The sequence below is a fragment of the Siphateles boraxobius genome, unplaced genomic scaffold (genome assembly GCF_051911475.1).
Source record: "Siphateles boraxobius isolate OS27281-9 unplaced genomic scaffold, OSU_SipBor_1 48, whole genome shotgun sequence".
Classification (NCBI taxonomy): Eukaryota; Metazoa; Chordata; class Actinopteri; order Cypriniformes; family Leuciscidae; genus Siphateles; species Siphateles boraxobius.
This window is the reverse complement of record NW_027509119.1, coordinates 5,429,473-5,457,451: the sequence shown is the minus strand read 5'-3', so window position 1 is coordinate 5,457,451 and position 27,979 is coordinate 5,429,473. Positions and strand designations below refer to the sequence as shown.

The window sequence follows — 27,979 nt, the reverse complement described above, 5'->3', positions numbered from 1 at the left end:
TATTATCCCCTTGCTTCAGCTTTTACCCAGATGGGACCCAATAATATTGCAAGACTATAGAATTACCAGTCAGTCAATCACCCTGAAAGTGAAGAGAAACAACCAATAAGAAATTACAGGAGAAACGAACCAATCTCAAATTTAAAGCTGCTTTTTTTTTTTTAATGTTGTGTATAATGATGGTTCATCCATACATCAACCAAATGCTTGAGACCTCCTCAATTCATGCTCCATTACTTAAATGACGGTGCTTGTAACAATATCATTATCCAGAACACCAAGTGCATTTTGTTTGGAGCCTAAAACATCATTACAAGCAGCAAATGATTGCCACACACTATTATTGAAGCCCTCTGAACACCAACCATTATAGGAGAAGTCACCGTCCAGGTAACAATGTTCCAATTCTTAAATAGTTTTCAACAGAGTTAAAAAATTTGCAGTCTGATACAGAAGGCTAAGAGACCTGAACAATATGAAAGTGCTAGTCATTAATTTACAGAGATCAGGCATCACATAGTGCTATGACAAGTATCCAATATGCTACATTTGAATACACATTGACACCTTACAAATGCCTCTGGTTGTTTGACCAGGCAACTTAAAAATCAAGTGCCTTGGCTAGTTATGTACAATATGAGAATTTTTTTTTTTTTTTTGATGAAGAAAACTTTGACACACTACTGCCAGAGGTATAATCTTGAGAAGGCCCTTTGGCCCGTACAGTGACAATGAATTTGACGTTACGCCTCGATTTCAATTCTTTAGCCCCCGTAGTATGTGTGTGGGAGCTGCCGTTATGGTATCTCTCCTAATTTTTGGATTCCATAGGACAACATTGTTCAGAGCTTTATTTTTCCCCCCACTTGCTTAGCGTTCAAGTTCTTGGTTTGTTTTCCCGGGCATTGGCTGCATTTGGTTGCTTTCCCACATCTTCTGGTGCTGTTTAAATTTGATAGTCAGATTGAAGAGTGAGAGAAGAAGAACCAGTTCTGGAACCACTACTTCAGGGAGCAACACAAGTGTTTTCATTTCACTACATTCAGTCACAGTTAGAAAGGGGAAGGGAAAGAGAGGACTCAATTCATCCCAGGGGCGCTGCCACCAAAGTTGAAATTGGACGGCACCACGGGAACTGTGAACTTGTATCCTCCGTGCTTCTCGATCATCTTTGATTCTAAAAACAATCAGAAACAAAAGCAAAAAAAGGGGGGAAATCAGAAAGCTGAGCAAATAGGTAACATTTTGGCAGTGTATTTTGAGCTTTTCAGAGTTTGACAAACATGTTTTGGGTCCAAAATCTGGCAGAAAACTGCTAAAATGTATTTCTGGTGTTTTGGTATGTCAAGAGGGGAACAAAAACTGCTGCGCAATCGATTACTCAAAACAGCGTTTTGCCTCACCATGTGCTGCTCGCCGCTGATCTGCAAGTGTTGCGATATCCTGAAGATGTTTTCTCTGTTCCTCATCGAGACACTGTGTGAGCGCCTGGTACCATGCTGGGTCACGGCCCTGGACATCTGAAGGAGGGAGAGCAGTCTGAGTAAAATGCTCTTTAAAGTACAGTATCAGACATTTGAAGTGGATCAAAAAAGTTCATCAAAGTTGTCCTAAGACAAGAACGGGTATTGTTCAAAATTCATGTATAACTTTGATGAAAGGTTTTGATCCACTTCAAAATGTTGACCACTGTATTTATTTCATACACACTAGAAGTGAAACTCGTACTCTGTATTATGGCTTTGAAGATCTGGTATTCATCAACAAGGTTGTCTTCATCATCCACCGAGGTCGTGTAACCCTCAAGAGCGGTCTCCTCTGCGTCGTCTTCCTCCCAGTCTTCATCGTCACCGTCCTCTCCTGCTTGTTTAGCTAGCATTTCAAGGTATTCCTGGCCTTCTTCATCTATGTCATCTTCATCACTGCCCAACTCCGCTGCACAAGTACACAATGAGTCACATGTCAGTAAAACTCTACATTCGAGTTAATTATATTGAGAAAAAAAAAGGGAAATGCATCAATATATCAAATATACCAATCTGCTCGACTTGACATTCAATTTCCAGTGCGACAAATTAACGATGTAATACAAGCTTGACTCCTTATTTGATCAGACAGCAAAAAATGATCAATTATGACCAAATTGGAGAATTTTTTTAAAATAAATATTCATTATGAGGTCATGTGACAATGTAGCATTTTATATGAATACTTAAACTTTATAGACAATTATTATTCAGAAATATTACTGATTTAACGCCACTGAAACTATCAGATACCAAAACGAACTGTCTTCAGCTGAATAATGACACTTGTCTTCTGTAGAGCTACTTTACAGCTGAATCAAATTGGTTTAATTACTTAACTTTGCAACAAACACTGTTATTAAACTGAATCAACATTGAATCAAATTGAGCTGAATGCTGAATGTCAAATACGGCTTAAGTCTAATTTTGCAACATTAACAGTTATTTTCCTTTTTATTACAGTGAAGCTGTTAGGAAACAATCTACTGTATAACAAGCTACATAAATAAAAATGTCTAATGTTTGTTGCATAATTTGTTTTACAGAGACAAAAAAAAATAGTATCCATTCTGAACAGATAACAGATTGTGCATTGTCAATAACAATGCACAATATCTGCACACGACAGAAAAATGCAATGTATCATTTTATATTACTACATTATTGCAACTAATACATAAAACCTTTAATTTAGAAGCTTAAAATAGAAGCCTTGGCAAAAGCCCATTTACCAGTCTCATCTTCCTCCTCTCCGCCCTCTTCATCGTCGTCCTCATCATTTTCGTGCTCAGCCCTGCAGGCGTAGGCCCTCTTCAAGCCGTTAAACAGGAGGATGGCTGCGGGAAGGAGTTGACCTGCGACCTGGTTAACAGCCTGTGGCCTCTGGTCCAGATCCATGAGCGCGCACAGTCCTAACACACACATCTTACGATCGTGGAGCCTGCAAAGAACAGCGATGGCATGTTACTCTTGCCCTGAGAAACGTTTGTCACGGTAGATGTTGACGGTGTGAAGCGTGTACCCGAGGAAGCAGTCGATGTCTTTGAGCCACTGGGAGATGAAGTGGTTGGTGATGGGCTCGGTGTTGTTGGGAAAGCGCAGATTCTCCAGTGTGTTGAGGAGAAGAGAAGGACTGTAATAGAGCGCAGCGATGGCCACCTGCAGACACATGGTCCTCAACTCGCTGGTCTTCACTTCACGTGTCAGACGCTCCAGAGCGGTCGTTACAAACAAAGGCACCACCTGCAGGAATGGACACCGAGCTCATTAACTCTGTAGAGCCTGACATGTGAATCAACAGTCATAAAATCTCATCTTTTGAAACGGAACAGTTGAAAGTTTAAACAAAAATTGGTATCCTCATATTGTAAGATACAGGAGAAGACTTGAGGTCCAAACTGATTGGATGTATGCCAAAAAAATATATTCTGCATCTCTGGTTTACATACATCACTGCTAGAAAGACAAATCTAACATCAAGAAACGCACCTGGTCAATACCACGACCTTTGCACTGTAGAATGACGACCTCCAAGAGCTTGGCCGCATGGCATTCTGGGTCCTCCCCTGGGTCTCCTGACAAAATCTGATTGGGTGCACACATAGTTTAATTAAAACAAAGTCAATGCCACACTTTCTTAAAATCAAGGACTTTTCAGTTGCACTTTAATCTAGTCCTGCTTTACTATAATGCTAACACCCTGATGCTAACCCTAAACTTAACCTTAATCCATATTAGGCAGAAGTAGGTATCTTAGGGTGCTTTCACATCTGTAGTTCGGTTCATTTGGTCCGGACTAAGGGCGAAAAATAATACTTTGTATCATTTTCAGGCGTTTTGGTTCCTTTCCACAGCACACTGATTGCTCTGGTCCGAATCAGATGATGAGTTGAGACGAACCCTAAATGAAGTCACGTGACAACATCCACATCACTCGTTGGCCAGAGGTAACTGCACTTCGATTGGTCAGAATTAACGTGCGGGAAAATTCCAGAGCTCCCGGAAGTTAACAAAGAGGAGGAAAATCCGGCAGACAGCTTTTTACTATGGAGCGACGACTGCGTGCAAAGCAAATATTTCGCTGTTCTTATGAGTTTTGGAGAGTTGGGAGCTAATATGGTCATCAGACCAAATTTCTATGATTCTCCGCACCTCCTCAGAACTCCACGTTTGTCCGCGAGCTGCCATGATAGTGCAAACTGTCAACAAACCGCTCTAGAGTTCGTCTGAAAGCGTACCGAGACCACCTCGAACGCTTGTTGGTGCGCACCCGAGTGCGATTGCTGCTTTCACACATGCCCAAACGAAGCACACCGAGGGGGAAAACGAACTCTACTGCGATTCAACCCAACTAAATGAGGCAGTTGTGAATGTGAAAGCACACTTATATTGATCAGTACTTACGTTGCAGATACACTGTTAGTGCATTTACTGTTAAAAAACAAACTGCTGACTTTTGTTTTGGTTTGTACTAAAGTAGAGGGACTGCTGTACCTTTTTGCACATACTGTAGATTACTTCAAGGTATTTGGTGTCAGACAGGAGCGTGTCTGTGTCAACTGTGATGTAGTTATGGAGAAGTGGCATCATATCTGAAACAAAAAAAAAAGTACATGAAGTATTTCCCTTGGATTTTTAATATCTATGCATTAAAGTAAACAACCGTCACATTTCTAAACCAACTGTGTAATCTCCCTGACGTTCTGTTTACAGTTTAAGGAGGAAGTTCATCGAGTGAACACGCAAAGTAAATGCATTACCTGTGAAATAGTCGAATCCGTCTTGTTGGAAGACCTCATAGACCAGAGGGAGGAGCTGCCACATCTGAGGAGAAACCTGCTGACATGTCAGACTGTGGGCCAGGGACAGGATCTCCTCGTAGAACTCTGGGAACATTAACATCGAAACAATGAACACACAACCAAAAAAACGGTCACACAAAACAGGCTTTCCCACTAGTGAAACTCACCCAGGACGTGCTGCTGCAGGACTGTGCCGATCACCTGCAGACAAATGCCCTCTAACTGCTGGGTAATCTGAAATCAGCCAATCAGCAGTGTGTGTGTTAACAAACAGTGGCGTCTCTGCTCAGATATTTGTGCAATGATTAAAGTGCGTTTTCAACCATCCAGTCAAAAAAAAAATTCATAGCACATTGGCTTTTTAACCCTTTCCCCACCATTGATTGAATTTCTGTGTTTTCACTGTTACACTGTAGGGGGCGCTATAACTCATCTTCTGAAAGAGTACAGAATCTCTGGATCAAAACACAGACGAAGAAACCGAAACAAGCGATAAAAGCATTGCTTATGCTGCACGTGTAAAATAACGCGATCATCAAACAGTAAAAATTGCTTATAAATGAAAACCGCCTAACATTACCGCATGAAATGTCGACCCAGGCCAGGACGATAGGAATGTCGAGCTACAGGACTGTGAAGCTTTGGGGGTGTTGATGGACTCGATCTACGTTTTGATCATCGTTCTTAACCCGATCAGGCGTCTTGACGAAAAATGCTACCTATCAGATTGTGGTACGAATACTTTATTTGCATCGTTTTAAGGGTATAGGGTTAGGTCTGGACATTAATAAAGGCCACACCACATTAATGTTATGCTGGTAGCACAATCTGATGGGTAGCATTTTTCTGTGTGATCTTTGACAAAAATGCGATTCTCAGATTTTTGCTCAAAATGTTGCTTTTTTTAAAATGAAACTTACCCACATTCAAGTGTTAATCAATAAGAATGCATGCACCGAGAATACATTTCTTTCCTTAAAACAGAGGCTCTATACTTATACTCTATATACACTAATATTCATAAAACAAAATAATCTGGGGGCCATGAAATTGTGAAAATTATCAAAACGGCGGGGAAAGACTCAACATAAAGCATGTAAATACCTGTAATAATGGTTTAAAAACCATATGTCAGAGATAAGTCATGATCCACTTTAATATTTAAGCAACTTTGAAGTTGAATGATTGCTTCAGTTCACGAATAATAATCACACCAACCATTAATATTTGTAAACAAATTTTCCACAAGAATTTGGAGATACAGCTTATATTTTCACACTCAATCTCCAAATGAACGTGAAAATGTTTATAAATACTTTATAAAAATGTCAATAAACATTTAAAATATTAAGTACTAGTAAAACACAGATTCTCAACAGTATATATATACACATTGTATATCCAAAGCTCTACAAGGAAGTTTAATTGTGCCATCTCTCCATAAATTCCACATGGTTCATTTTCTTTCATAAATAAATGACATTCATACATTTTTAATCATGCATTCAGTTCAAAATTCATATTAAATGGATTATCATGAAATTGTACACAGTGAAAGCATTTGCTATATAAAATGTAGATTGATTTCCTCAAGGTTATTTAAAGACAGTTCTGCCTTGGAGTGTGGGCGGCTGGAAGTAATTCTACAGGTCAGAAACAGGAAGAACAGCTGCCGCCCATGTTTCTTTTTTCTCACCTCTTTATGGTCCTCCACTACACTCAGCAGTGTGTCAATGGTGTTGAGGATGCCCATGGCGGTCACTGCTTTATCATCACCTCCTTCCTCATCAGGCCCCGTCTGGATCACTTGGTTAAAGGTCATGGCCTGAGAGAGAGGAATCAAGCACGAATGTTTACTCCAAGAAGATTTTCGCAAATAAATAAATAAATAAATATTTTAAAAAACACGTGAAACTCGAAAAATTATAATATCGTGCAAAAGTTATAATTTTGATGATTATGGCTTATGAAAACCCCAAATTCAAAATCTCAGAAAATTATAATATTACATGAAATCAATAAAAAAAAAAAGGATTTTAAATAAATATATATTTTTTTTTTACACATTAGCTTCTTATCAATCCACCTGTTAACATTTACAACACTACGTGTGAGCGGTGTAAAAATATGGGTTGATCTTCACATTGGTCTAAACAAAAACGGCAAAAAAATGAAAATGCTAATTCAGTCTGACAGAAATATAGCAGTTTCCCCGGTAAAAAACAGCCCTGCACTTAAAAACACTGCTTTATTAGGCATTATGTGGAGATAATATGAAAATAATCCATCCACGACAGTCGGTCTCCTTCAGATATACATTCATATAACTCAGAAGACATGAGCATGTAAAACGTGCAACAGCAATGTGTTTTTACTTTTAAACATGCAGTGTTCATGTTTCATTAAATAAATCACCTTTTGAAATGTAATAACCACATTAAGACACAAATTTGAGGACTGAAAAGCAGGAATTTTGTTAAGACCTCTTGAAATTATAACTAATACTTTCTTATACCATTTAATATACAGTAGTTACCATTTTAAGTGGATCAAAACCTTTCAAAGTTACACATGAATTTTGAACAATACCCGTTCTTTTCTTAGGACAACTTTGATGAACTTATTTGATCCACTTCAATTGTTGACTAATGTTTATAAGACTTGCTATGGCCTTAAATTTGGTAAACTTAAATTGTTTTATCAAATTTAAGGCCATTACAAGTCTTAAATGGCCTGAAACAGACTTGCATTGACTCATAAAACAGTTCTCACCAAATGCTGGGTCATCTCTACAGCGATCGGGGTCACTTCCTCACTGTACTCGCAGATCATCTTCTGGATGACGTTGGTAAGATCGTCATTCTCGGTCTCGCGCACGATTTGGAGGAGTGACTGCATCACAGGCCGAATGTGGGGGGTGATGTAATCTTTGGCTGATGGGGAAAACAAACAAAGCCATCTCAAATAATTGCAAGATGGAGGGAGGACACCATAAAAGGGATAAGCGAGTGAAATCTTCACCTTTCTCCTGATTGCTGATGAGGACCTGGAGGGCGATGGCCGCCTCCACTTTCACAGGCATCTCGTTGTCGTTGATCAGACACAGGCGGGTGAGCTCGAGGGCTGTCTGCAAGTTCTGGTCACTCTTGAACTTGACCTCGCAGAAGTAATGAAGCACCCAGCAGGCCTAGAGGCAGAATTACCATGAAGTAAGACAAGTCGACAGCGTTTGCACCACTCAAGATTGAATAATTCTTTAATAACGCAAGAGTTAGTGACCGCAATGAGCACATCTCTCACCCTGGCTCTCATGTAACCCAGCTCACTGCGGAACAGAGGAAAGACATGATTCTGCAACATGAACTCCATCTGGTCTTTGTAGATCTTCCTCTGATTGAAAAAAATAAAAATCATCAATACAACTACCCAAGAAGCTGCGCTGGTATTCTAGGCTGGATTGAAAATGATTTGCACGCGTTTTAAGGCCTTTCAAATTTAAAACATTCAAGCGATTTTCAACCATCGCGAAGAGCAAATCATGTTCTTTCTGGCATCTGTGAGCATGAGTGGACACAAAATTGTCAAAATCCTCAACCAACTGTTTATTAGGATACTCATGAGTATATGTCTTGTGTGAAGGTAAACAGTTGAGAAAGAAAACGTGCATCAGTATATTGGATCTGTGCATTCGGCCTTAAAATGACAGCAAAAACCAGCTGCTGTTTGAGTCAATGTTAATTAAACAAAAAGACAGATAATAGACAGATCACACACTTAACTGTATAGCTTTTGTAGCTTTAACAGAGATTAATCTGTATAGTCTTCACTGTATGAATTAAATATAGTGTTGGCCAGTGTATATTTGAGTATTCAGTTACTGCACCTGAGAACTTTTAGACCCACATGAAAAAATGAAAGCACTGTATCTTTGTTTTATTCTACTTGTTTGTTCTTTTATTGTACTTGTTTGTTCTGACTGAGCCCTCTTCTTTAATATTGTTTGCACTTCATATTAGTTAGGCCTGTATATTTTGAAATTGGAAACGAGAATTTAGAAATTTCAATGGTATCTAAAATGTTTTTGTCATACGCTTATTAGAATACAAGGTTAAATAGGTCAGAAATAAAAATCTCTTGAATTTTTTTGGGGAGAGGCCTGAGAAAATGTTGGCAGGGGCACAAAACTTTAACCACTGGCCCAACCAGGAGTATTTAAAAAAAAAAAATCCTTAACGTTGCACCCTGAACTGTAATGCAAAATCACCTTGAGAAGAATCTCAGCCAGCGAGCCGATCATATGAAGAGCGCCGTCTTTTTTCCTGGGGTCAGAGGCGGGTTCAGTGAGGATCTGATAACAGAAGCCCATGGATTTCTGCAGCACCTGTTATACAATGAGAAAGTTAACATGCGTTTCAAAACATCTCATGATTCATGTCATGTGTAGGTTTTGTCGGAGACTATGGAGGCTGGCCAGTGGTAGACCGTCATTTAGACGTCACTGGGCCAGTACTATGATCTCCAGTGGCTCTGTGGCTGTGAGTGTGGCATGAGAACCGTCCCACAGCCTGTAAGACACAGACCGGAGACGGCACTAAACGTAGACGGACACTACGCACACCGTCCACTAACAGCCAATGACTGACACTTTCAGAACACAGGCTGAACTCAAACTCTTAGGCTGCTTACACACAACATAAACTTGTGATACAATCGAGTCGGCATATGGTTATTGTGTTTAAATTGTTTATGTACGTTCGGTCCTCTTTGTGCTGCTTGAGCTTGAATGCTTGTGTTTTTATATTTTTTTGTTTGCACATTAATGTTTTTAACTAAAAGAAAACCTTAAGATATAATGAAAGCTTGTTTTGTATATTGCCTTATCTTAAGCTTGTCTTAAGAAATAGTGACAAAAACTTGAAAAAAAATTATCTTTCTGGTTAAACAATTTAAATAAACTAATACTTGAACATTTGTTTTTATAAGCCCAAATATTCTAATACAATATTTTTGAAAAATGCCCATCTAACTGAAAACATTTGTCAAGTTGCCAGACACGACTGAATGTATAGCTGCCCAATTAGAGACAATATTCTTTGTCTACTGTAATATAGTACTTATAATTAATCTGTCAATAGAGGCCACTGTATAACTACCATCTATAGCCGTTTGAGCTTGAACCTTGATTGCAGCTATATTAAAACATATCACATTACAAAGAAAGGAAAGCGCTTCCTTTGAATCAGAGAGACAGCTCTGAGATTGCGAACGAGCTCTTTCCACTTGGCGTCAGAAGCATCTAAAGTTCTGTTGGAGCAGCAGGGTGCTGATTGGATACATGAGTGTTGGCAGTAAGATATACACAAAATTCAGCCAAACACAATCACGTCATAGGCCTCATCATGCCAGATGGCGCTTCCAAACACCCACCTCCTTCCTTTTGTTGCAAGCGGTGAAGAGAAGCGTCTGAGCTGCAGTGGTTGGGGAGATGAAGTCTTCAAAGACATCTAAGTGGAAGCAGAAAAAGAGAAAGCATGAGCAGATCGATCTGGTTTTGGTCTTCTACTCCGCAAGAATATTTTTGTGATTCAGATAAATAAGGTGTTGCTCTTACCAAATTTCATGCGGATGTACTCGTAAGGGTCTTCCTGCCAGAGCTCTTCATCACTGTCTGTGTAACACATGAGGGGGAACACCACATCCTGAATGATTCCCTGAAACCAGACACAACAAGAACTTGGATAAACTGTATGACATGAGGCAGTGCTTTACAGTAATTTTACCATGGTTAATGAGTTTTTAGGTAAGAATACGCCTGCAGTAAAAATCACTGCAATGCAGTCACTCATGGCTTATTACTAGCAAAACAGTAAAAAAGGAGATATTTTAAGTAATTAAGTCACAATGATTTAGTTAGCATCTTTATCTAGTTAACTTGTGACAGATTTATGAGAAATCTCACTCAGAATTATTATTTCTGCAAAAAGTTTTTTTGAACTGTCAGTTTCAATGAAATCAATCCAAAATACTGATTCATCCCTCAGAAGTTCACTGTGGTGTTTTGTTTTAATATGTCAAAAACTTGGCTAAACATGGCAGTTTATGAATTGCTATATTGCTTGATTATAAAAAGAAACTAAATACTTTTGATTAAAAAAAGACACCGTAACATTTTAAAACTACATTTTTTTACTGCATTTCACTTTATTTGGCAACACTGGCTTTTTGGTCAGCATGAAATGTAAATTAACCATATTTAATTTAAAAATGCCTGTTATTGATCTTATTGTGAACGATTAACTTTTAGGACATTTAAGTAAATATATAAATATTGATATTCACATTGATTATCGCCTAGACCTAGGTCTATTTTGCCTAATATTTCATAAGAATTTAAAGCCCTTTCATTTGCCTCAAGTCAAACAAATGCTCTGCTTAATGCATAACACCATCTACAAACCTGAATGTGTGGCTTAAGGTTCTTCCAGGTGACGGCGTGTGCGATTCCCTGGTTGATGTAATTCAGTGTCTGCTGCAAAACTCTAGGAGCCACGTATTGCTTTTCCTTGTACTGATACAACACCTTCAACAGTACCTGTCAGAAACAAAGTCAAAGTTCATCAGTTATCAGCACACGCCATGTCAACAACCCACTGAACAATCAGGTTTACGTCTCCGGTTTACCTGCTGTGCAGCCACGGCATAACCCTTGAGGAAAAGCTCTGCAAACTCTGTGTACTCTTTGGTTGTGTTGCCAGGGCTGCCATACCTTTGGGGCAAAAAAAAAAAACATGCATGAAAATCCAGTAACGGTTTCAAACACACAAGACCTTCCGCTGAAAATAACTAATCGAGTGTTTCCAACTGCTCAGCGTGGGCTGAAATTCAAATGGACCATGAGTCATCTGCGAAAGCTTTATATGTAGCGCTCTTGGGACGAAGTGATGTTATGTTACTGTACCTCTCAAAGAGCCGGGCGAGGATGTGAAGCGCCCACTTCTTGCACTTCCACCAGGGCTGTTCAGGCCTCTCGTCTTCATCCACCTGAAGGGTCTCCTGCAAAGCCACACAGAAGCGCTTTAGAAGATCACGTGTCAATCAGGGGGCCAAAACTGAACACTACATACTATTAAAACGTATGTGAAATTGAATAGTCAATATTTGAAGTGGATCAAAACCTTTCAAAGTTATACATGAATTTTGAACAGTACCTGTTCTTGTCTTAGGACAACTTTTATTAACTTTTTTGATACACTTCAAATGTTGACTACTGTAGTAGTATGTAAACATTGCATACTATTAAAAGCATGTGAAATTTAACAAACTAGTAGTATGTAGAACCCTTTATAGGCTTTTGTAGGAGACTATGGAGGCTGGCCAGTGGTAGACCGTCATTTAGACGTCACTGGGCCAGTACTATGATCTCCAGTGGCTCTGTGGCTGTGAGTGTGGCATGAGAACCGTCCCACAGCCCGTAAGACACAGACCGGAGACGGCACTAAACGTAGATGGACACTACGCACACCGTCCACTAACAGCCAATGACTGACACTTTCAGAACATTAAGGGTACGTTTGCACGATGCACAGATGACAACAGTCTGTAAAACTCTGTATTATGATTGCCAGGCCAATAGTTGGCAATGTCACATTGTAAAGACGCACTACGCGCCTACAGACTGAACACGTAATACGCATGCGCTTGATGTCACCGGTTTCACATATTTCCATTTTTTATAAAAGTAATAACAGCGATAACAGTATAATTTTCAAAAACTTGCTCTTTGAAACCAGTTTAAAAAGTTTGCATTATCTAAACCAGTGGTTCCCAACCTTTTTTGGTCTGAGACCCCCTTTTTCCCAAAAAAATATTTTAGGGCCCCCCTTCACATTTAATGATATTATTGCTCTTGTAAGCTTGCAGCAAGGATGACAAAATATGTTGTTTTCAAACAAATGGTATATTTACTATAACCAGATATGTTTATGCACAAATAATAGCCTATATTATTGAAAATACAATAACAAAAACATCAGTAGGCCTGTTGTAATTTAAAAACTGCAATGCAAAATTGAAATGCAAAACCTAAAAATATTCCCACTGGTGTGTAGGTAAAAAAAGAAAGAATATAGGCTATTATTAAATGACTGCTGTCTGGGGCCTCAATACTTGCAAGTTATTTGTGAGGCTTTATCAATGTGAGGCTTTATTTTTTACGTTTTTGGCGCTTTAGCGAGCTATAATAAACTTGCGTTTATTAACAGAATAATGCGTCTTTCGGAAGAACATTGTAGCCGGAACTACTTCTCTCTGTGTACGTCTATGACGAGTCACGCAGGTACTGGGCTACTCCGCAGCGGCAGCGATCCGAACCAGTGTAAAATAGTCCCAATGTAAACACTTATTATAGGTGTACCATAGTGGTTCAGGATAAGACAAAAACACGGATTGATAGATTCATGATGAACTCGCTCATTATATAAATTTTGAACAGGAAAAAGTTAAGGACTTTTATTTAATGCTCATTGCTCCAACCACTGATCTAAACGAATGGCCAAAACACATAAAAAGTTTTCCATTTTTAGTATAAGACTGTATTGTGTAAACAGCCCAAAAACAAATTGTGATTAGTGATGCACCAAAATTAATTTATCACAGAAACCAAAAATTAAAGTTCTCATTTAGCTGAAATAAATAATCCTTGAACTAATTAAATTTATTTAATTATTAAAACTCAAAAACAGTGTTCTAAACTGCACATCAAGCAGTTATATAAACGTTTTAATGACAATATTTGTTTCTCCAATTTATTTTATATATATTTATATACACACACACACACACACACACACACATTTAAACAGTGCCTGCAATAAAAACTTTTCACAACATTAAAACATACATTACGTAAAAATGTAATAGTGCATAACTTTAGCAAAATGCACTTTAAAAAAAATTCTAGATAAATAGTATTTGCGGTAAATGTGACTACATATTTAAGCTGTTTTATTGATGTCTCCTGTTTCTTTCAATATATCTTCTCTGACGTTCATAAATGTTTATTTTGCTCTGTAACTAATAGAAAAGAAGAGGAGATGATCAGTTAACGTGTTCTCTTGAACTGAGGCAGCGACAGCGATCTCTCACACTACATTAAAGAGTCAAAGACATTAACCCTTTGAAATTCATTTTAAAATTGTTACTTTTGACATGAAAACGTCTTCGCTTTCAAATTGTCAAAGCACAAAAAACGTATTGCAACTATTGGATGGCAGGCCCGCTACAAATTATGTTTAGTGTTTAAGTTTTTGTTCAGACATAAACTGAAAATCTCGAAGATGTCCGTTAATCAAAATGAAGATCAAATAAAAGTAAGAAATCAATACACAGTTGATCCCAGCTTATCCATGATGTGTGCACAAAATAGATGCCAAAATTGCACCATTGGAGAGGCGCTAATTAAACAGTATCCAAAACGGTTTAGACCAAAACGGAAAATGTATTTGTTACAAAACAAATGTGTTAGTAAACAAACCGAAACTGTGGTACATCACTAGCAAAAATGACAAATTATGAAAACCAGGAGAACATCCTTACCGGAGGAACATCTCTGTCCACGACGGTCTTCAGGATCTCCATCCACTCAGTCAGGATCTGGCGATTGATCAGCTCCAGAGGGAGGTTGTACTGTAAAAACACCAATCAATTAATGCGAGAACCAAACTATAAAAAAGCTTCTTTCTGGATAAGCTGTGATCTCCTTTATTACAGAAATGACGGCAGTACCTGGAAGAGAGCGTAAAGGATCTTAAAGATCTGCTTCTGAACCAGCGCAGACTCGCCGGAGGGGTCCGGCAGCAACTGTATGAACCGGTCCTTCAGCATTGGCATGAAGATCTGCATGGCAGCGACCAGCGGCTGGCGCTCCTCGGGCTTCTTATACCTTACAAAAAAATAAAAATACAGACATGCATCAGGACAACTGGTGGACAACACTGAATGCCCAAATCCATTTTTTGGTATACCAGTCAATTTAGTTTACTTGTTTAAACTATTAAGAAACATACATACAAACTCAAACTAAATGTGGTTCGAAATCTGATTTGTTTGTCTGAGTATTGTCGTTAAAAAAAAAAATCCAGTCATGCAATTTAACTACAGCTATAATAAATACAAAATTGAGTACAGCTAGATGTTTGTTGGGATAGTTTCAGTTATTTATAGAATAAAATAAATTAATATTTAAAAGGTGTTAATTGTACATTGCAAAGGATTAACTTTATCAATAATTTGTGACAATTATTTAATGAACAAAGCACACAAATTTACAGCAAAGTCCTAAAACTGATAATTAAAATCACCATAGTTGCATGAACGCAGTTATTTCTTTCCAAATTTCATAATTGTGACAGCCCTGGCTACATGCAAAATTAAGTAATCAAAGTGTATGTAATGGAAATGCCTTAAATTATTTTATCAGGAAAATGCTAAAAGTTTAGGCTAAAGCCATTTAGAAGACTTTAATTTTTGCTTTGACAGAACTGATGCATCCGGTATTAGCATAAGCAGGTGTCAATATTTTGGTTAAAACAGAAAACCAAAATGGGACAACCTCATAATTTGTAAATTGTAAACGCTCTGTGTTGTAGACTTGACATCATTTTTGATAATCATCAGTATTTTGTTGATCATTAAATGTTGCATGCACCTCGGCAGCAAGCCATTAAGAGGGCTAAATGTACTGATTTGTAGAACATTCATCATGTTGACGACTACAGCAACCAATGTAGATATAACAGAAACTGAATGCACCAACAAATACAAGTGGAGCAACTGTAAAATATCAAATCAGACCCAACCAGCCTGGTTTCTCAGAAATCGTGTTCATGCCTCTCTTACTCGTAATTCTTCACCAGCTGGTAGAGGCACAGAAGGATGCCCAGCCAGTAAGCACTGTTGTCAGACTGCAGGTAGAAGCCGATCTTGTCCACGATAGCCGTCCATCTACTGGGGTAGTCGTGCTTGATCATGTGGTGAATGCAAGTTGTGAGTTGCACTCTTTCAAAGTGAGAAAAAAAAGGTTAGAGAAGAAATTGATCCGACTCTCCCTGCTCCCCCGCCCCCCCGTGTACGTGTAACGGTGTGTTACCTGATGCGCTCTGGGGACTGGATGATGGCCTCCACTATGTTGTCTCGAATGAACTGCCTGTCCTCTTCAGGGATGTTACTGGTAGGCGTTTCAGTGTTTGCACTATCTCCTTCGCTCCAGTACTGTGTCACCATGTTCTTCAGGTAGATCACACCTGAATGAGAACGACAGAGGTCAGAGACAGACGGCCCAGGGCTGACTTTTTAGGGTTTTTTTTTTCTCGCATTTGTAAAATGCATTTAGGGATGTGTGCAAAAAAAATAAAATAAAAAAGTCCTAGAGTTATGAAATTTACCCCTGGTCTCACAGACGAAGCTTAAGTCTAGTCCCAGACTAAAATGCATGTTTGAGCCGTTTTAAATTAACTGAAAGCAACTTGCACTGACAGATTTCTTAAAATGTGTCGGTGCCATTGTTTTGTCTCAAGTTTATAAAAGATACTTTAAATGCTCATATTGAACTACAGCCTAATCCTGGCTTAGTCTAAGATCTGTCTGTGAAACCAAGCCTTAATGTCTTAAGTCTTAATCTCAAATGGTGTAAAAAAAAAAAAAAATCTCAAATGGTGTAAAAAAAAAAAATCTCTTAATTATCCTTTTAAAAGGTCTTAAATATGGGGTTGAATCACGATATAGCCTGAGGTGATTATTAAACTTCAAAAGGCTATGGTTTTATTAAATAAAGGAGCGCTGCACATTCAAGTCAAAACGCAGCACTGTAGATCAGTTCGCCACCAGGGAATACTGCACAAACGATTGCTAATGATCTACTGTTGATGAATTATGACAATGTTTACTTTGTAGTGTTTATGTTGCAGATGGTTGTAAGAGTGCATATTTAATCTCCCTCATCATTTTAAATAAGGCATAAAAAAAAAGTTTGGTTCCGGTTGGTTGTCAGTTGAGGTCATGGGTCGGTAGGGACTTTTTTTTCTTTTTCCTCTCCAGTGGCAGCAAGGGATAGGAATAATTTTTTTTTTAAAATTTTAATTTACAGTAGCGATGGATAAGCTACTCTATTTTTTCATAACATAGCCTACCTGTACATGTACTCTACCACCTTGTGTGTCCCAGCATGTTACACACACACGCGCGCGCTGATTTTAAATGTGTGCGCGGGGTCAAACGGGGTTGCCTTATTGTAAAGTGTTGCCGATTAGTTATACACCGATTCAGACGTCTCGTGAGTTCAGTGTTGGAAAGATCAGTTGTTTTAACCATTCATTAAAACGAATCGGTTCAAATGAGTCATTAGTTCACGAATTATACGCGTCATTATCGGACGTGTGCGCGTTGTGTGATTATCACAGAAGTTAGGACATCCCACAAGATTTGTGTCATCACAGAAAACATTTCATCACTGGATAGTTTTTTCGTTTATTTAAAGTGTGGAACGCTTATATGTCAGTGTGGAACGCTTTTCAGAGAAGATAAGGCAACGTATTTTAGCACAATTCCCACCCAGCAGTAATTCAGGAAAAAATATATCTCCGAATGCTCCACATGAAACTTTAGTCTTCCAAACTTGCCATTGTGTCGATTTATTTTGATTAATATGTGTGAGGGAGAGAGAGCAAGACAGTGCTAAGTTTTGAGACGGTGAAGCCTATACTGTCGCCTGGCTGCGCAGAGAGTACGCGCGCGCGACCGGGGCTCTCTCCATCTCTGCTCGTTCAGTTCATGCGCCCTGTCACAAGCGCAGCAGTGCATCTACATGACAACAACGATGTGTGTGAACGCCAGTGGCTGCCTCGTTTGTTCGCATTGCTGGAGGACAACAGGCTATACAAAAACGGTGCTGTACAAAAACATAAATTACAGTTCGCCTCAAAGTTTTTTTTTTGTGTATTTATTTAATTTGTATTATTTCTTCCCCAAGCTCATAAAATAAATTTGGGTTGCACATAAATTGACAGGGTCGGTCGGAAACCGGAACCAAACAATTTTTTTTTTTATGCCAAAGCTTATAAATGTCTCCCTGTATCTTTTTATCAAGGGAAAACACATTATTCAATCCATTTTCTTTGCAGAGTTTTTTAATGTGCTCCTAAATTTCACACATGCTCTGTGGGGAGAGAAAACTAAATGTAAATTCCTGCGGCCACTTCAGTCTCAAAGCTTATGCTTTGATTGGAAAATAAGCATAAACATGTGGTCATGTTAGAGAAACTCTGCTGTTTTATTGACAATAGACCTTTTTGCCCACCAAATATTGCCAATGTATGAAGCAAAAATCACACATAAGTCACTGTCAAATTCTTTCTGTTGGTCAGTGGGAATTTGCTTTAACAACCCATTGCGAAATCTGAGTGGGGAAATGCATTGCCCTCAAAAAAAGATCTCAAACACGTGGATTACTACTGAAATGACTGGATTTCGCCCGTGAAAATTCACTGAACAAAAGTAAATGTGATCGGCTATCGCACCTTAATGCTTTCGGCAAAATGCATATAGTAGCCTATAAGTTGCATGATAGCACGTCTTTCTGAACATATCTGAAAACCTGTTGGCCTTGAAACCCAGCCCAGTTTTACACAAAGAAAGGCTGAGGTTAACATGCTTGAATGCACACGTGATGTCGAGAAAGCCTGAGTAATGTCAGGAACTCAATGCAGCTGTGCAGCTGTTGAAAAACCCCAGCAGGTGTACTCTAGGCCTCGCCAGAAACAGCTTTAATTCTATTCATAGCTTCACTGAAAAACGCTCATGTTCTTAACCTAAACAGAATTTGGGGAAAATATAGAATGTAAAAAAAATGTTTTCATTGAGGCCTTTATTCAGCATCAGCAGCCTATGCCGTATCATTCATCGTATCATTTAAAAAATATCACTACTCAAGGGCAGCCAGACCATATACGTGTAATACAGTCAGTGGACGGTTAAAGCACACAAAGATGCCAGCGTGAGTGCTGAATATGTAACCAGAATTAGCTGACAGTGAGGATAAGTTAGACCGGAGACAATCAAACAGCAGAGCGATAACAGACGGGTTCATGAAGCCGGAAGAGAGTAATCCTGCCCGCTGCTGCTGAATCAGCAACTCGTCTCATGTCTCACTCTCTCGAAGCTACGCTGTGATCTGCAATTGGGCATGTGATCACTGAAATGACAAATAGTGTCAGGTGGTACTTATTTTTAAGTTAGTTAGGTATGTTTAACTTAGTTTTTGTTCAGCGCGAGTTCTGATGAGGTCTAATGTAGTTGTAGAGAGAGAGAGAGACAGAGATAAAGTGTGTGTGGATTACCACCTAGCACCACGCTAGAGAGAAACGCCATGTAGCTTTTTAAGTTGCTGAACTATTGTAGACAAAATCAGAGCAGCCCTGCGAGTGTGTGTCCGTACTGTACGTGTGCGTTTGAGTGGGAAAAGAAAAAAAAATAAATAAATGCCTAATACATAGAACATAACTTGGTGGCAAAAAACTTGGAAATAATTTGTTGTTTTTATCCTATTGTTTACTATATTTATTTGCTTGGTCAGTGTCGTTGTGGGTTTTGGTTTTGTTGTTGTTGTTGTAGTCTGTAAAGGCCATTGAAATAACTGAAATCATTTGGTAAAGCGATATGAAACTAATGCATCCAAGCCTTGACTGGAACTACTTTAGCAGTGCGTTTCAATGAAAAACATTGCACACCTTAGAGTATTCGTCAACCAATCAGAATCAGGCATTCAACAGCCATGTAATACATATATATATTAGGGGTGTAACAATATATCGCAATACAAAAATACAACAATAAGTATCATGGATAGGTGACTATGTATCGTGAATAGTTCACCCAAAATAAAAATTACTGTGTGAGAAAAAAATGTAAGTTTTCAGAGTTTGAAAATGTTTTGATAATGTTAAATATAATGTATAATAATGCAATGGGGGAATATTTCTGTGTCCTGATACTGCCATATGTCGGATGTTACGAGTCAAATGTCCTACATTATTTTAAATATATCTAGTCAGAGACAGAGTGCAAGCATTCGTCCAAAATAATTCCGTATTTTCAGCTTCAGAATCATGAATACGTTTATTCTGGTGTCTCTATTGTCCTGTGCGTTGGGTTTCCAGCACCAAGTCCAAGCCTATTCATTTACACACACACAATGTAACACCAAATTTAGCATTTTAAATCAACAGTTAATTTTGTGTCAACCTTTTGTCATATGTTTTGGAGTATCGCAATAATAATGTTTTGGAGTATCGCATCGTGATATGTATCGAATTGTGACGTGAGGGTATCGTTACACCCCTTATATATATATATATATATATATATATATACACACAAAAGCATCTGAAAAGTAGTGGGATGATGTGACAATAAAATGTTTATTCCTGAAACATAGGAATTTCTAAGATTAAAAATGCACCCCTGACTTCAGTGAAAAACGTATGCAGGCTGTGTGCGTGTTATTCAAACACACAGTGACAGAATGTCTCAGCTCTGTGTCAACATATGACATCTGATACTAAAGGAGAAACAGACGCTCATGGAGTGACAGCGAGGAGGAGGTGTGAGTGTGCAGTTCATCTTGAATAATATGACGGCAGCATTCGGAGTAACACCGGTTACTGTCGAGGATGTAGGTCATAGGGTCGTAACCGTACCTGCTTGCCTTATAGGCAAATCCAACTGGTCCGACATGGTCACCCGCAGTAGTGTAGACACAAAGTTCATCTGGCTGTGGCCCTGTGGAGAAGAAAACAATCAAACATGTATTAAATGCACAATTTCACTTCCCATAACACACCTGACTGATTCTGAATGATATAAGCTACAGTTCTGTGTAGATCAGCGTTAATATGGTTTTATTAATATTTTGAATTGGCTTTCATTTTCAGTTTCAATTCAAGTCATTTTATCAAGTGCTTTTTGTCATTTTATGAGAACCATTTAGATGTAAGAGCGATTCAGGTTGCATAATAATTCCCAACTGACCCTAACAACTTTTTTTTTATTAATTTACGGCTGTTATTAAAGGAAATATTCAGTATGGAAAGTGCAAAATCTCTTTATTTTCCACATACAGCAGCGGTTTTGGTCACACCACAGAAATGCAGTCAGTACAACAGCGCAACGTTACAGTTATGCTTCTTCAGCATGCGCCTTTTATAATAACTGCCGGTGTAGATGTTAATAAACAGGCCTGTATTGCAGCATTCATGAACTGAAACAGCATTTCAGAGAACTCCTTGCAAGTTCATTTCCAAACAAACAACACAACCACTAGAGCTGCACGATAATGGTTAAACTGATAATCACGATTATTTTTGCTCAAAATTATAATCACGATAATTAATCACGATTATTCTTATTTGAGGAATACAGAGAAAGAGAAGAGGCTTGTATATAAATTGCATAATTATCAAAAGTGGTAATGTAATAGGCCTATCGCCATTTCGTGCGTTCTTTACCAACCTACATTCACCTTAAAGAACTGTAGGTGGCAAGTCAATACAAAATGCATGGTTTACTTTAGATGTAGGGATGGAACGATTACCGGTTTCACTATACACCACGATAAAATGTACTGACGGTTAGTAATATCGTTTAAAATTCAATTATCATTAAAACAGTGTTTGATTATCGCGATTTTAATAACTCACTATAAATGAGTTATGGTTATAATATGTTGCTATTGACGACGGTCATAAATGCCACAGAATAGAATCTTACTTTAAAAAGTGCATAGAGCTGCTCGTTTTATTTGTTGTTCGTTGATTCTCAAATATAAAACTTGTTGAAATGTTTTCAGTGTGAGCATCAGTTCTTTTTTAACACTTTCATCTTGTTTCAACAAAACCGTGATAATACTGATAATCACGATAATTTCGGTCACTATAATCGTGATATGAAATCTTCATACCGTCCCATCCCTATTTAGATGACGCATGGTTACATTGTGATCTGTCTTCATATTAGATCTTCCAAGCGACAATTGACAAAGTGAGCATGTGTAGGGTTGCCAGATTGCACAATTAAGTAAAACACCGGGCAGAACATGTAAAAGAAAAGCTCTTTTTGGGGGATTTAAACTATTTACATCTGGCAACTACAAACATCAACGCTAGTGTTGACTTGACGCAAATGTCAAAAAATAAAAAGGCGTTTTCAGGATAAATAATGAGAAGGCAAATATCTCTATTTAAAATGTATCGAAAGAGGCAGATATCGTTATCGCGATTAAAATCCGATTAATCGTGCAGCCCTAACATCCACTCCTGGCCTCTCACGCTGAACACCATAGAGCTACAAAACACATTAGTCAGCTAAGATTTATGTGGAAAGAACCACTGACATCTAGCCAGCTGGACTAGTTTATGAAGTGCCACCATTTATGGTCATCTCAAAGAGTTTTCCCTCATTTAAATATGGTCTTTCAAAAACAGAGTGTCCTGAGATTAACATGTCCTGTGGTGATTCTATCGTAACAAGCTCAGAATAAAAGGATGCAGGCTGAAATGCCATGACAGCGTTCTCACCCGAACTCTAAAGCGTCAGCGCACGGGAATGCAAGCCTGTCGTCCACATGGGCCGCCTGGAGCCCGGCCAGCTCAGACAGTGACTGTCACAGGAGACCGCAGCAGGCATCAATCCTTAATATGCAATAATTCCCAAACGACCATGATAACCATTCATTTATTCCCGTAATCAAATGTACTTTGCAAAAGAATTCATGTAAAAGCCCTAAGAAAATGTTGCGTTATCTAGAAACTTTTGAGAATGTATTTTAGGATCAAAAGCAATGAGGCTGGGTAAGCGATGTAATGCCAATAGACAATAATAGCTGAATAAAAACAAAATAATATTATGGTCTCATAACAAGAAGCATACAAAGAAGAAAAAAAAAACACTCTCGCCCAGCACTAACCAACTAAACTAACTAAATAAAAGGTAACACTTTGTTGTTTTTGTACAGTGTCCTTATTACACGTTACATGTAGTTACTAAACCATGTCATGGTAACACTATTTTAAGGTGACCATTACACGTTACTGCATGTGCTTACATGACAATAGAGATGCACCGATTGATCGGCTGGTGACCGGAATTGGCCGATTTACACGTGATCGGCCATGACCGGCGACCGGCAGGTCACTGACATATTCCGACTTTATGCCGGTCAAATGCACTCGGGCGCCGCATGATTAACATCGCGCAACATCAGCATCACACGTGCACGCAGAACGCACATGTAGGAAACCTCGTGAATTACGTCCGTTTCACACCGGGAGCAGGAGCAGCGCGTGATCGTCGAGCAGAGCGTCGCGTGAGCAACAGTGAAGCGGGGGCTTCGGTGCAGAGTCTATTTTTGCTGCGCTGCTCGCGCTCAATTTAAGTGAAAGCACACTTTATGGACAAAATAAATATGACTTCACACAAAATGCACAGAATTTGCATATCTGGTGTGTTTTAACAAGAACTGGAGTAGGCTATGTCAGAAGAAAATGAAGACTCAAATATTTATAGAAAATTTACCCATTTAAACTTTTTATTATTTCCCAATTGTTTCCCTGCACTTGCTCCACTTGCCCGAGCTTGGCGCTTGTTTAGCCTGGCTGGACATGTGGCAGAGAGAGAAGAACTGTTTGCGAAATAAAACTTGCCATTGATGTACAAGTGATTACAATAAGCCTGTATGTGTGTTTTGAGAAATATCTTTATACTGCAAGGCTATATTTATTTTAATTTGCTATTTATATATATTTTATTGCCATTACCGGTTTTCATACAGAAGTTCAGTTTGCTAAATATATCAAATTTCTTTAGTTGGATATTGGATGTGAAAAGAAAGAAATGGTTCTTCCATAACACTGCACTTTAGATGTGTGTGAATTTCCCACACCAGGAGTAATTTATATAGTTATATTTCATAGCGATTGTCTGTTGTTCAAAAAATGTTCTATGCAAAATATTCTATTAAAGAGAACACAGAAAATAATATTTGTGTGTGCTGTAAAGTGGTTAGAAAAAATGAAATCGGAATCGGCTAAAATCGGTATCGGTAGGCCAAACTCATGAAAAATCGGAATCGGCCAAGAAAATTGTAATCGGTGCATCTCTATAAAATATGCATAACGCCACCTTAAAATAAGTGAAGTACATGATATTAATATTACTCATGATTTAAATGTAAAATTACACTGTAACAAGGAAACCTTAAAATAAAGTGTAACTACTAACTAACCAACTAAACGCCTGACTGGCTAAATCAAATCATCACACACAGCATGTATAAACAAAATAAATAAAGCAGAATTGTTGTGAATTCTATAACTGCATGTTCTTAAAAACATTGGTTGCCCTTTTTTACAGTATGTGTACTTACAGTGTACTTAAAGTACTGGGTAATATAAGGCATCTTGAATTAAAGGGGTCATGAACTGAGAAATTAAATTTTCCTTGAGCTTTTGACACAAGAAGTCAGAATACTATAAGAATGAACTTCCCTTTTAGTCCAAAAGCAGCTTTTATTGTAACTGAGCCCAGAGAACGACTAGGAATGTGTCTATTTAAAGAATTAAGAAAAATCCTCAGCAGAAAAAAAATCAATGCCTACATCGTTGCAAATTTGGCCCCGCCCACTGGCGTGTTACTGAGACGAGAAGCGCAATACAGGATCAATGGACTAAAAACAACATTAACTTCCAAAGGATCCTAATGTTAGGAATGTGGTTATTTTCAGCAATGTGAATGTCTCAGTGGAGCATTATTGGTATGCGGTACCCTTTACTGTGGACTCTTTGGTAAATCAGTCGCAATTTCGGCGCAGCCTTTGCAAACAGACTCTTACGATACGGACTCGACAATAATGCCACAACATGCAAGTAACTTAATTCTATTGCCTGATTAGAGTTTTCTGAAATGATTAATGTAGATACAGTCAGATGTTCTTTGTCTACGTGTCAGTAAATCAAACCAGTGACTAAACTATCAACTTCACATTGTTTCTCTTAGTAGGATAAAAATATTCTGTTATTTAAACTGTGATAAAATTATATAACGAAAAGGATCAAACAACGCTCCCTTTACAGTCGCTGGAGCTGTCAATCAAACAGAGCGAGAGTTTATCAGTAACTGAGTTTTGAACTTGCGCCATAACTTTCGTAATAATCAATGAATCTCTTATTTACATTGTGTTTGCACCGTTAGTCATGATGAAAGCAGAAATCGAGTTGCATGAGGAGATCACTGCATGTCTATGATCAGCTACATGCTTTTCACTGCAATCTTTCATGTCACGATTTAAATATAATTCTAAAATCAACACTTTTCACAAAAAGTTAACCTTGAGAGCTGTATTAGTAAAAATGAGTATTTGAGAGAGTTCCACCTGTAATACTCAGCTATTTCATATGTAAAAATGTTAGCCAATCACAGCAGTGGGGGTTTACACTGAAGTCTCAAAGCAGACACGCCCCTTCATTCAACACAATCAGAGGATAAAATTAGCGTCGGAAAAATGCCTTTGATACCGAAATTATGACAATTTTTGATGTAAAAGTCTTACTAACAGAAGTGCATCGCAAGAAACAGGGTTAGTACCTACTTATTACCATGTGCTACCAAAATAATTGAGGAAAATTTTCAGTTACCATCTAGTGTTTTTTAGCAGTGGAATTAATATTAGAGTTAGATTTTCATATATTAATAATAATTGACTATTTAAAATACTTTTAAGTCATCCTTAGGGCCCCTGGTTGAGACTTCTTCAAAATCCCTTCCAGGCAATTCTATGGGCTGATCTCTCAGGTATTGTCTTACTAATGTTGCTCAAGTAACTACTACTGTATACAGATTACTGTTAAATGAAACTCGCAGGTCTCCCAATCCTACTAAACAAACCCAAGCACCTAGATACCACACAATAAAAGTTGACCAACCACCCTAATAGCTATTTGATCCTGACATATGAAGCAAAGCAAGCGAAAAACTGATATAACTGACTTGCCGTCTACCAAAAATGTCTGGTGACAATCTAATACACAGGCCAGAAATCAAAAGCACTACCTCGGTTATTATAGACATTACTTTAAACAAGAACACATGACAAGATTTAAATATTCATAGTACATGACAATTGCCCCCAACAACATATTTTGATACTACTATTAGACCGACACTAGATATTGAAAGAAACTATCCCTTGAGTCACACAATTATGGAATCATATGACAATAATATGACATTACCATAATGTATTTATTATTGTATTCATATGGTATTACCATTAATATGTCCCCCAAACCAAGGTATTGCCATGTAAAAAACAATATAAGTTAAAGTGACAATTACATATAGGCTTATGTAAAAAAGCTTCATGTAGCAACCAGAATTGACAACACCATCTATTATGATTGTCAATATAACTGTCCTAAAAATAAGCTACGATTTAAGGACATGTACCATAGTAAATACCTTGGAATACCATGTATATCCATATTCTGTATTTTTTAAATCAGTAACTCTACGATAAAGTTTCATTCGTTAACATTGGTAGTTAACTATATTAGTTAACATGAACTTATAATTAATGTTTCTACATGTATTATTCATAATTAAATCTACTTTCAACTTTTACTAATACATTGTTCTAACCAATAGTAAATGCTCTGTGAACTAACATGAAGGATCAACACTGTATTTTTTAACTAACGTTACTGATCTATTTTTATCTAACATTAACAAAGTAATAAAGGCCGTGTGAAATATAATGCTCATGTTAGCTAATGTTAACAAATGAGACACTGTTGTAGTTTTGCATATTTATCAAATTATCATGATGTCAGCATCTGACACATCACTGTACCATGGTACCACAGTACTTTTAAAATACTGACGCAGTTTGCTAAAGTAATGGGCCCAAACAGTGCTAGAATAGCGACTTAATACATTCAAGAAGAATCGTAATCTGTCCGCGTGTTGGTTTAAATATGACCACGGAAAATATGAGAGTTAAGTTGGTGAAAGGCTTTATGAAGAGCATGAAATAACAACAAGCCTCCAGCCTCATGTTGACACGTGAGAGACTAACTTAGCGCCTAGCATCTCACGCGCTAGCACATTCGCGCACACCAAATAAACAGCCTTAACATGCTCACACACATTAATACATGACCTCAAAACACACAGACGCACACATCCGTATCCATTCCAAACAACTATCCAAAGTCATGTTACATTTAAGCGCCATATCGTCTGTTTAACACTATCACTTTTCCGAGAGCCATTATCGCGGTGACGTAGATCACGGACACGAGCTGCTAGCGCGTGATACAGAACGCTAAAAATATATGATTTCGACCCTTTAACACATTATCAACTCATATTATATACTACTGAAGGGCTATACGCCAACAAAAATGTTTTAAAAAAACACATTTAGTTCAAATTTAATGACGCCTACAGCATTCCTGCTGCGCAAGGCCCGAGGCGCACCACCACCACCACCATCATCACCACTCGATCACTTTACCTCGTTGAGTTGTCTCTCTGCGGCCTCACGCAAATTTGCGTCCATGGTGCCCCGAAGGGCCTCGATCAAAGAGTTGAGATCCATTACTAGGTCGTGGTCTGGCTCGGATTCGGAAGGCTCAGTGATCTATGAAGTCCCGGGCGGGCGCTGCGCACATGGACGCTCAATTCTTCTGCTACCGGCGCGAAAGGAAGAGCAGCCGAGATGGGCCGGATAGATCAGCGCCAATTTCTCCACAGCGAATTTCCGTTCCACAAGTAGGACGTGTAGGGAGTTGTAGTTTTTGTCGTTTGGCTTTCACTTAAAGAGTTCCAAATTACATTATACAATACAAAAAAATGTTTCCATGGTGACCGTAGGTGTGTGTACACAATAACAATTTCGGTTAAGCATTGTGTTTTCTTCTTATCTGTATAAGAAACGTAAACAAAAACAAGGCAGCATATATGGCATCATCTGTAACATTAGCTTTGGTCAAAAGTGCGAAAATGTCATCATCATTAGCCTGCTCCAGTCTTCAGTGTCACATGATC

General features: G+C 38.2%; 1 protein-coding gene and 2 non-coding genes across 3 annotated transcripts; all 3 read right to left on the bottom strand.

Annotated features, from left to right (window-relative positions):
- Window positions 1-140: 140 nt before the first annotated feature.
- Window positions 141-27,971, bottom strand: ipo7 (importin 7). Its single transcript, XM_077201651.1, has 25 exons — window positions 27,447-27,971; window positions 20,578-20,659; window positions 15,975-16,128; window positions 15,725-15,883; window positions 14,612-14,768; window positions 14,423-14,512; window positions 11,787-11,881; window positions 11,510-11,594; window positions 11,286-11,420; window positions 10,440-10,539; window positions 10,256-10,332; window positions 9,093-9,209; window positions 8,129-8,218; window positions 7,850-8,015; window positions 7,601-7,761; window positions 6,525-6,653; window positions 4,996-5,062; window positions 4,787-4,912; window positions 4,521-4,618; window positions 3,516-3,611; window positions 3,049-3,269; window positions 2,759-2,967; window positions 1,729-1,935; window positions 1,404-1,520; window positions 141-1,177 (listed from the first exon to the last, which is right to left on the bottom strand). The coding sequence occupies exons 1-25, from the start codon at window positions 27,528-27,530 to the stop codon at window positions 1,080-1,082; spliced, it is 3,120 nt and encodes a 1,039-aa protein (XP_077057766.1). The 5' UTR covers window positions 27,531-27,971; the 3' UTR covers window positions 141-1,079.
- LOC143710880 (small nucleolar RNA SNORA23) lies at window positions 9,274-9,454 on the bottom strand. Its single transcript, XR_013194675.1, has one exon. It is a non-coding gene; the product is annotated as a small nucleolar RNA SNORA23 (small nucleolar RNA).
- Window positions 12,178-12,358, bottom strand: LOC143710881 (small nucleolar RNA SNORA23). Its single transcript, XR_013194676.1, has one exon. It is a non-coding gene; the product is annotated as a small nucleolar RNA SNORA23 (small nucleolar RNA).
- Window positions 27,972-27,979: the final 8 nt, after the last annotated feature.

What these genes read in the sequence shown, in the direction of transcription:
- ipo7 (XM_077201651.1), bottom strand. Translation starts at nt 27,530, where the DNA reads ATGGATCTCAACTCTTTGATCGAGGCCCTTCGGGGCACCATGGACGCA. An exon ending in TCTACAGTATGTGCAAAAAG is followed by an intron (nt 3,612 to 4,520) that starts GTACAGCAGTCC and finishes GCACCCAATCAG; the next exon opens with ATTTTGTCAGGAGACCCAGG. An exon ending in AGAGGAGGAAGATGAGACTG is followed by an intron (nt 1,936 to 2,758) that starts GTAAATGGGCTT and finishes GTACTTGTGCAG; the next exon opens with CGGAGTTGGGCAGTGATGAA.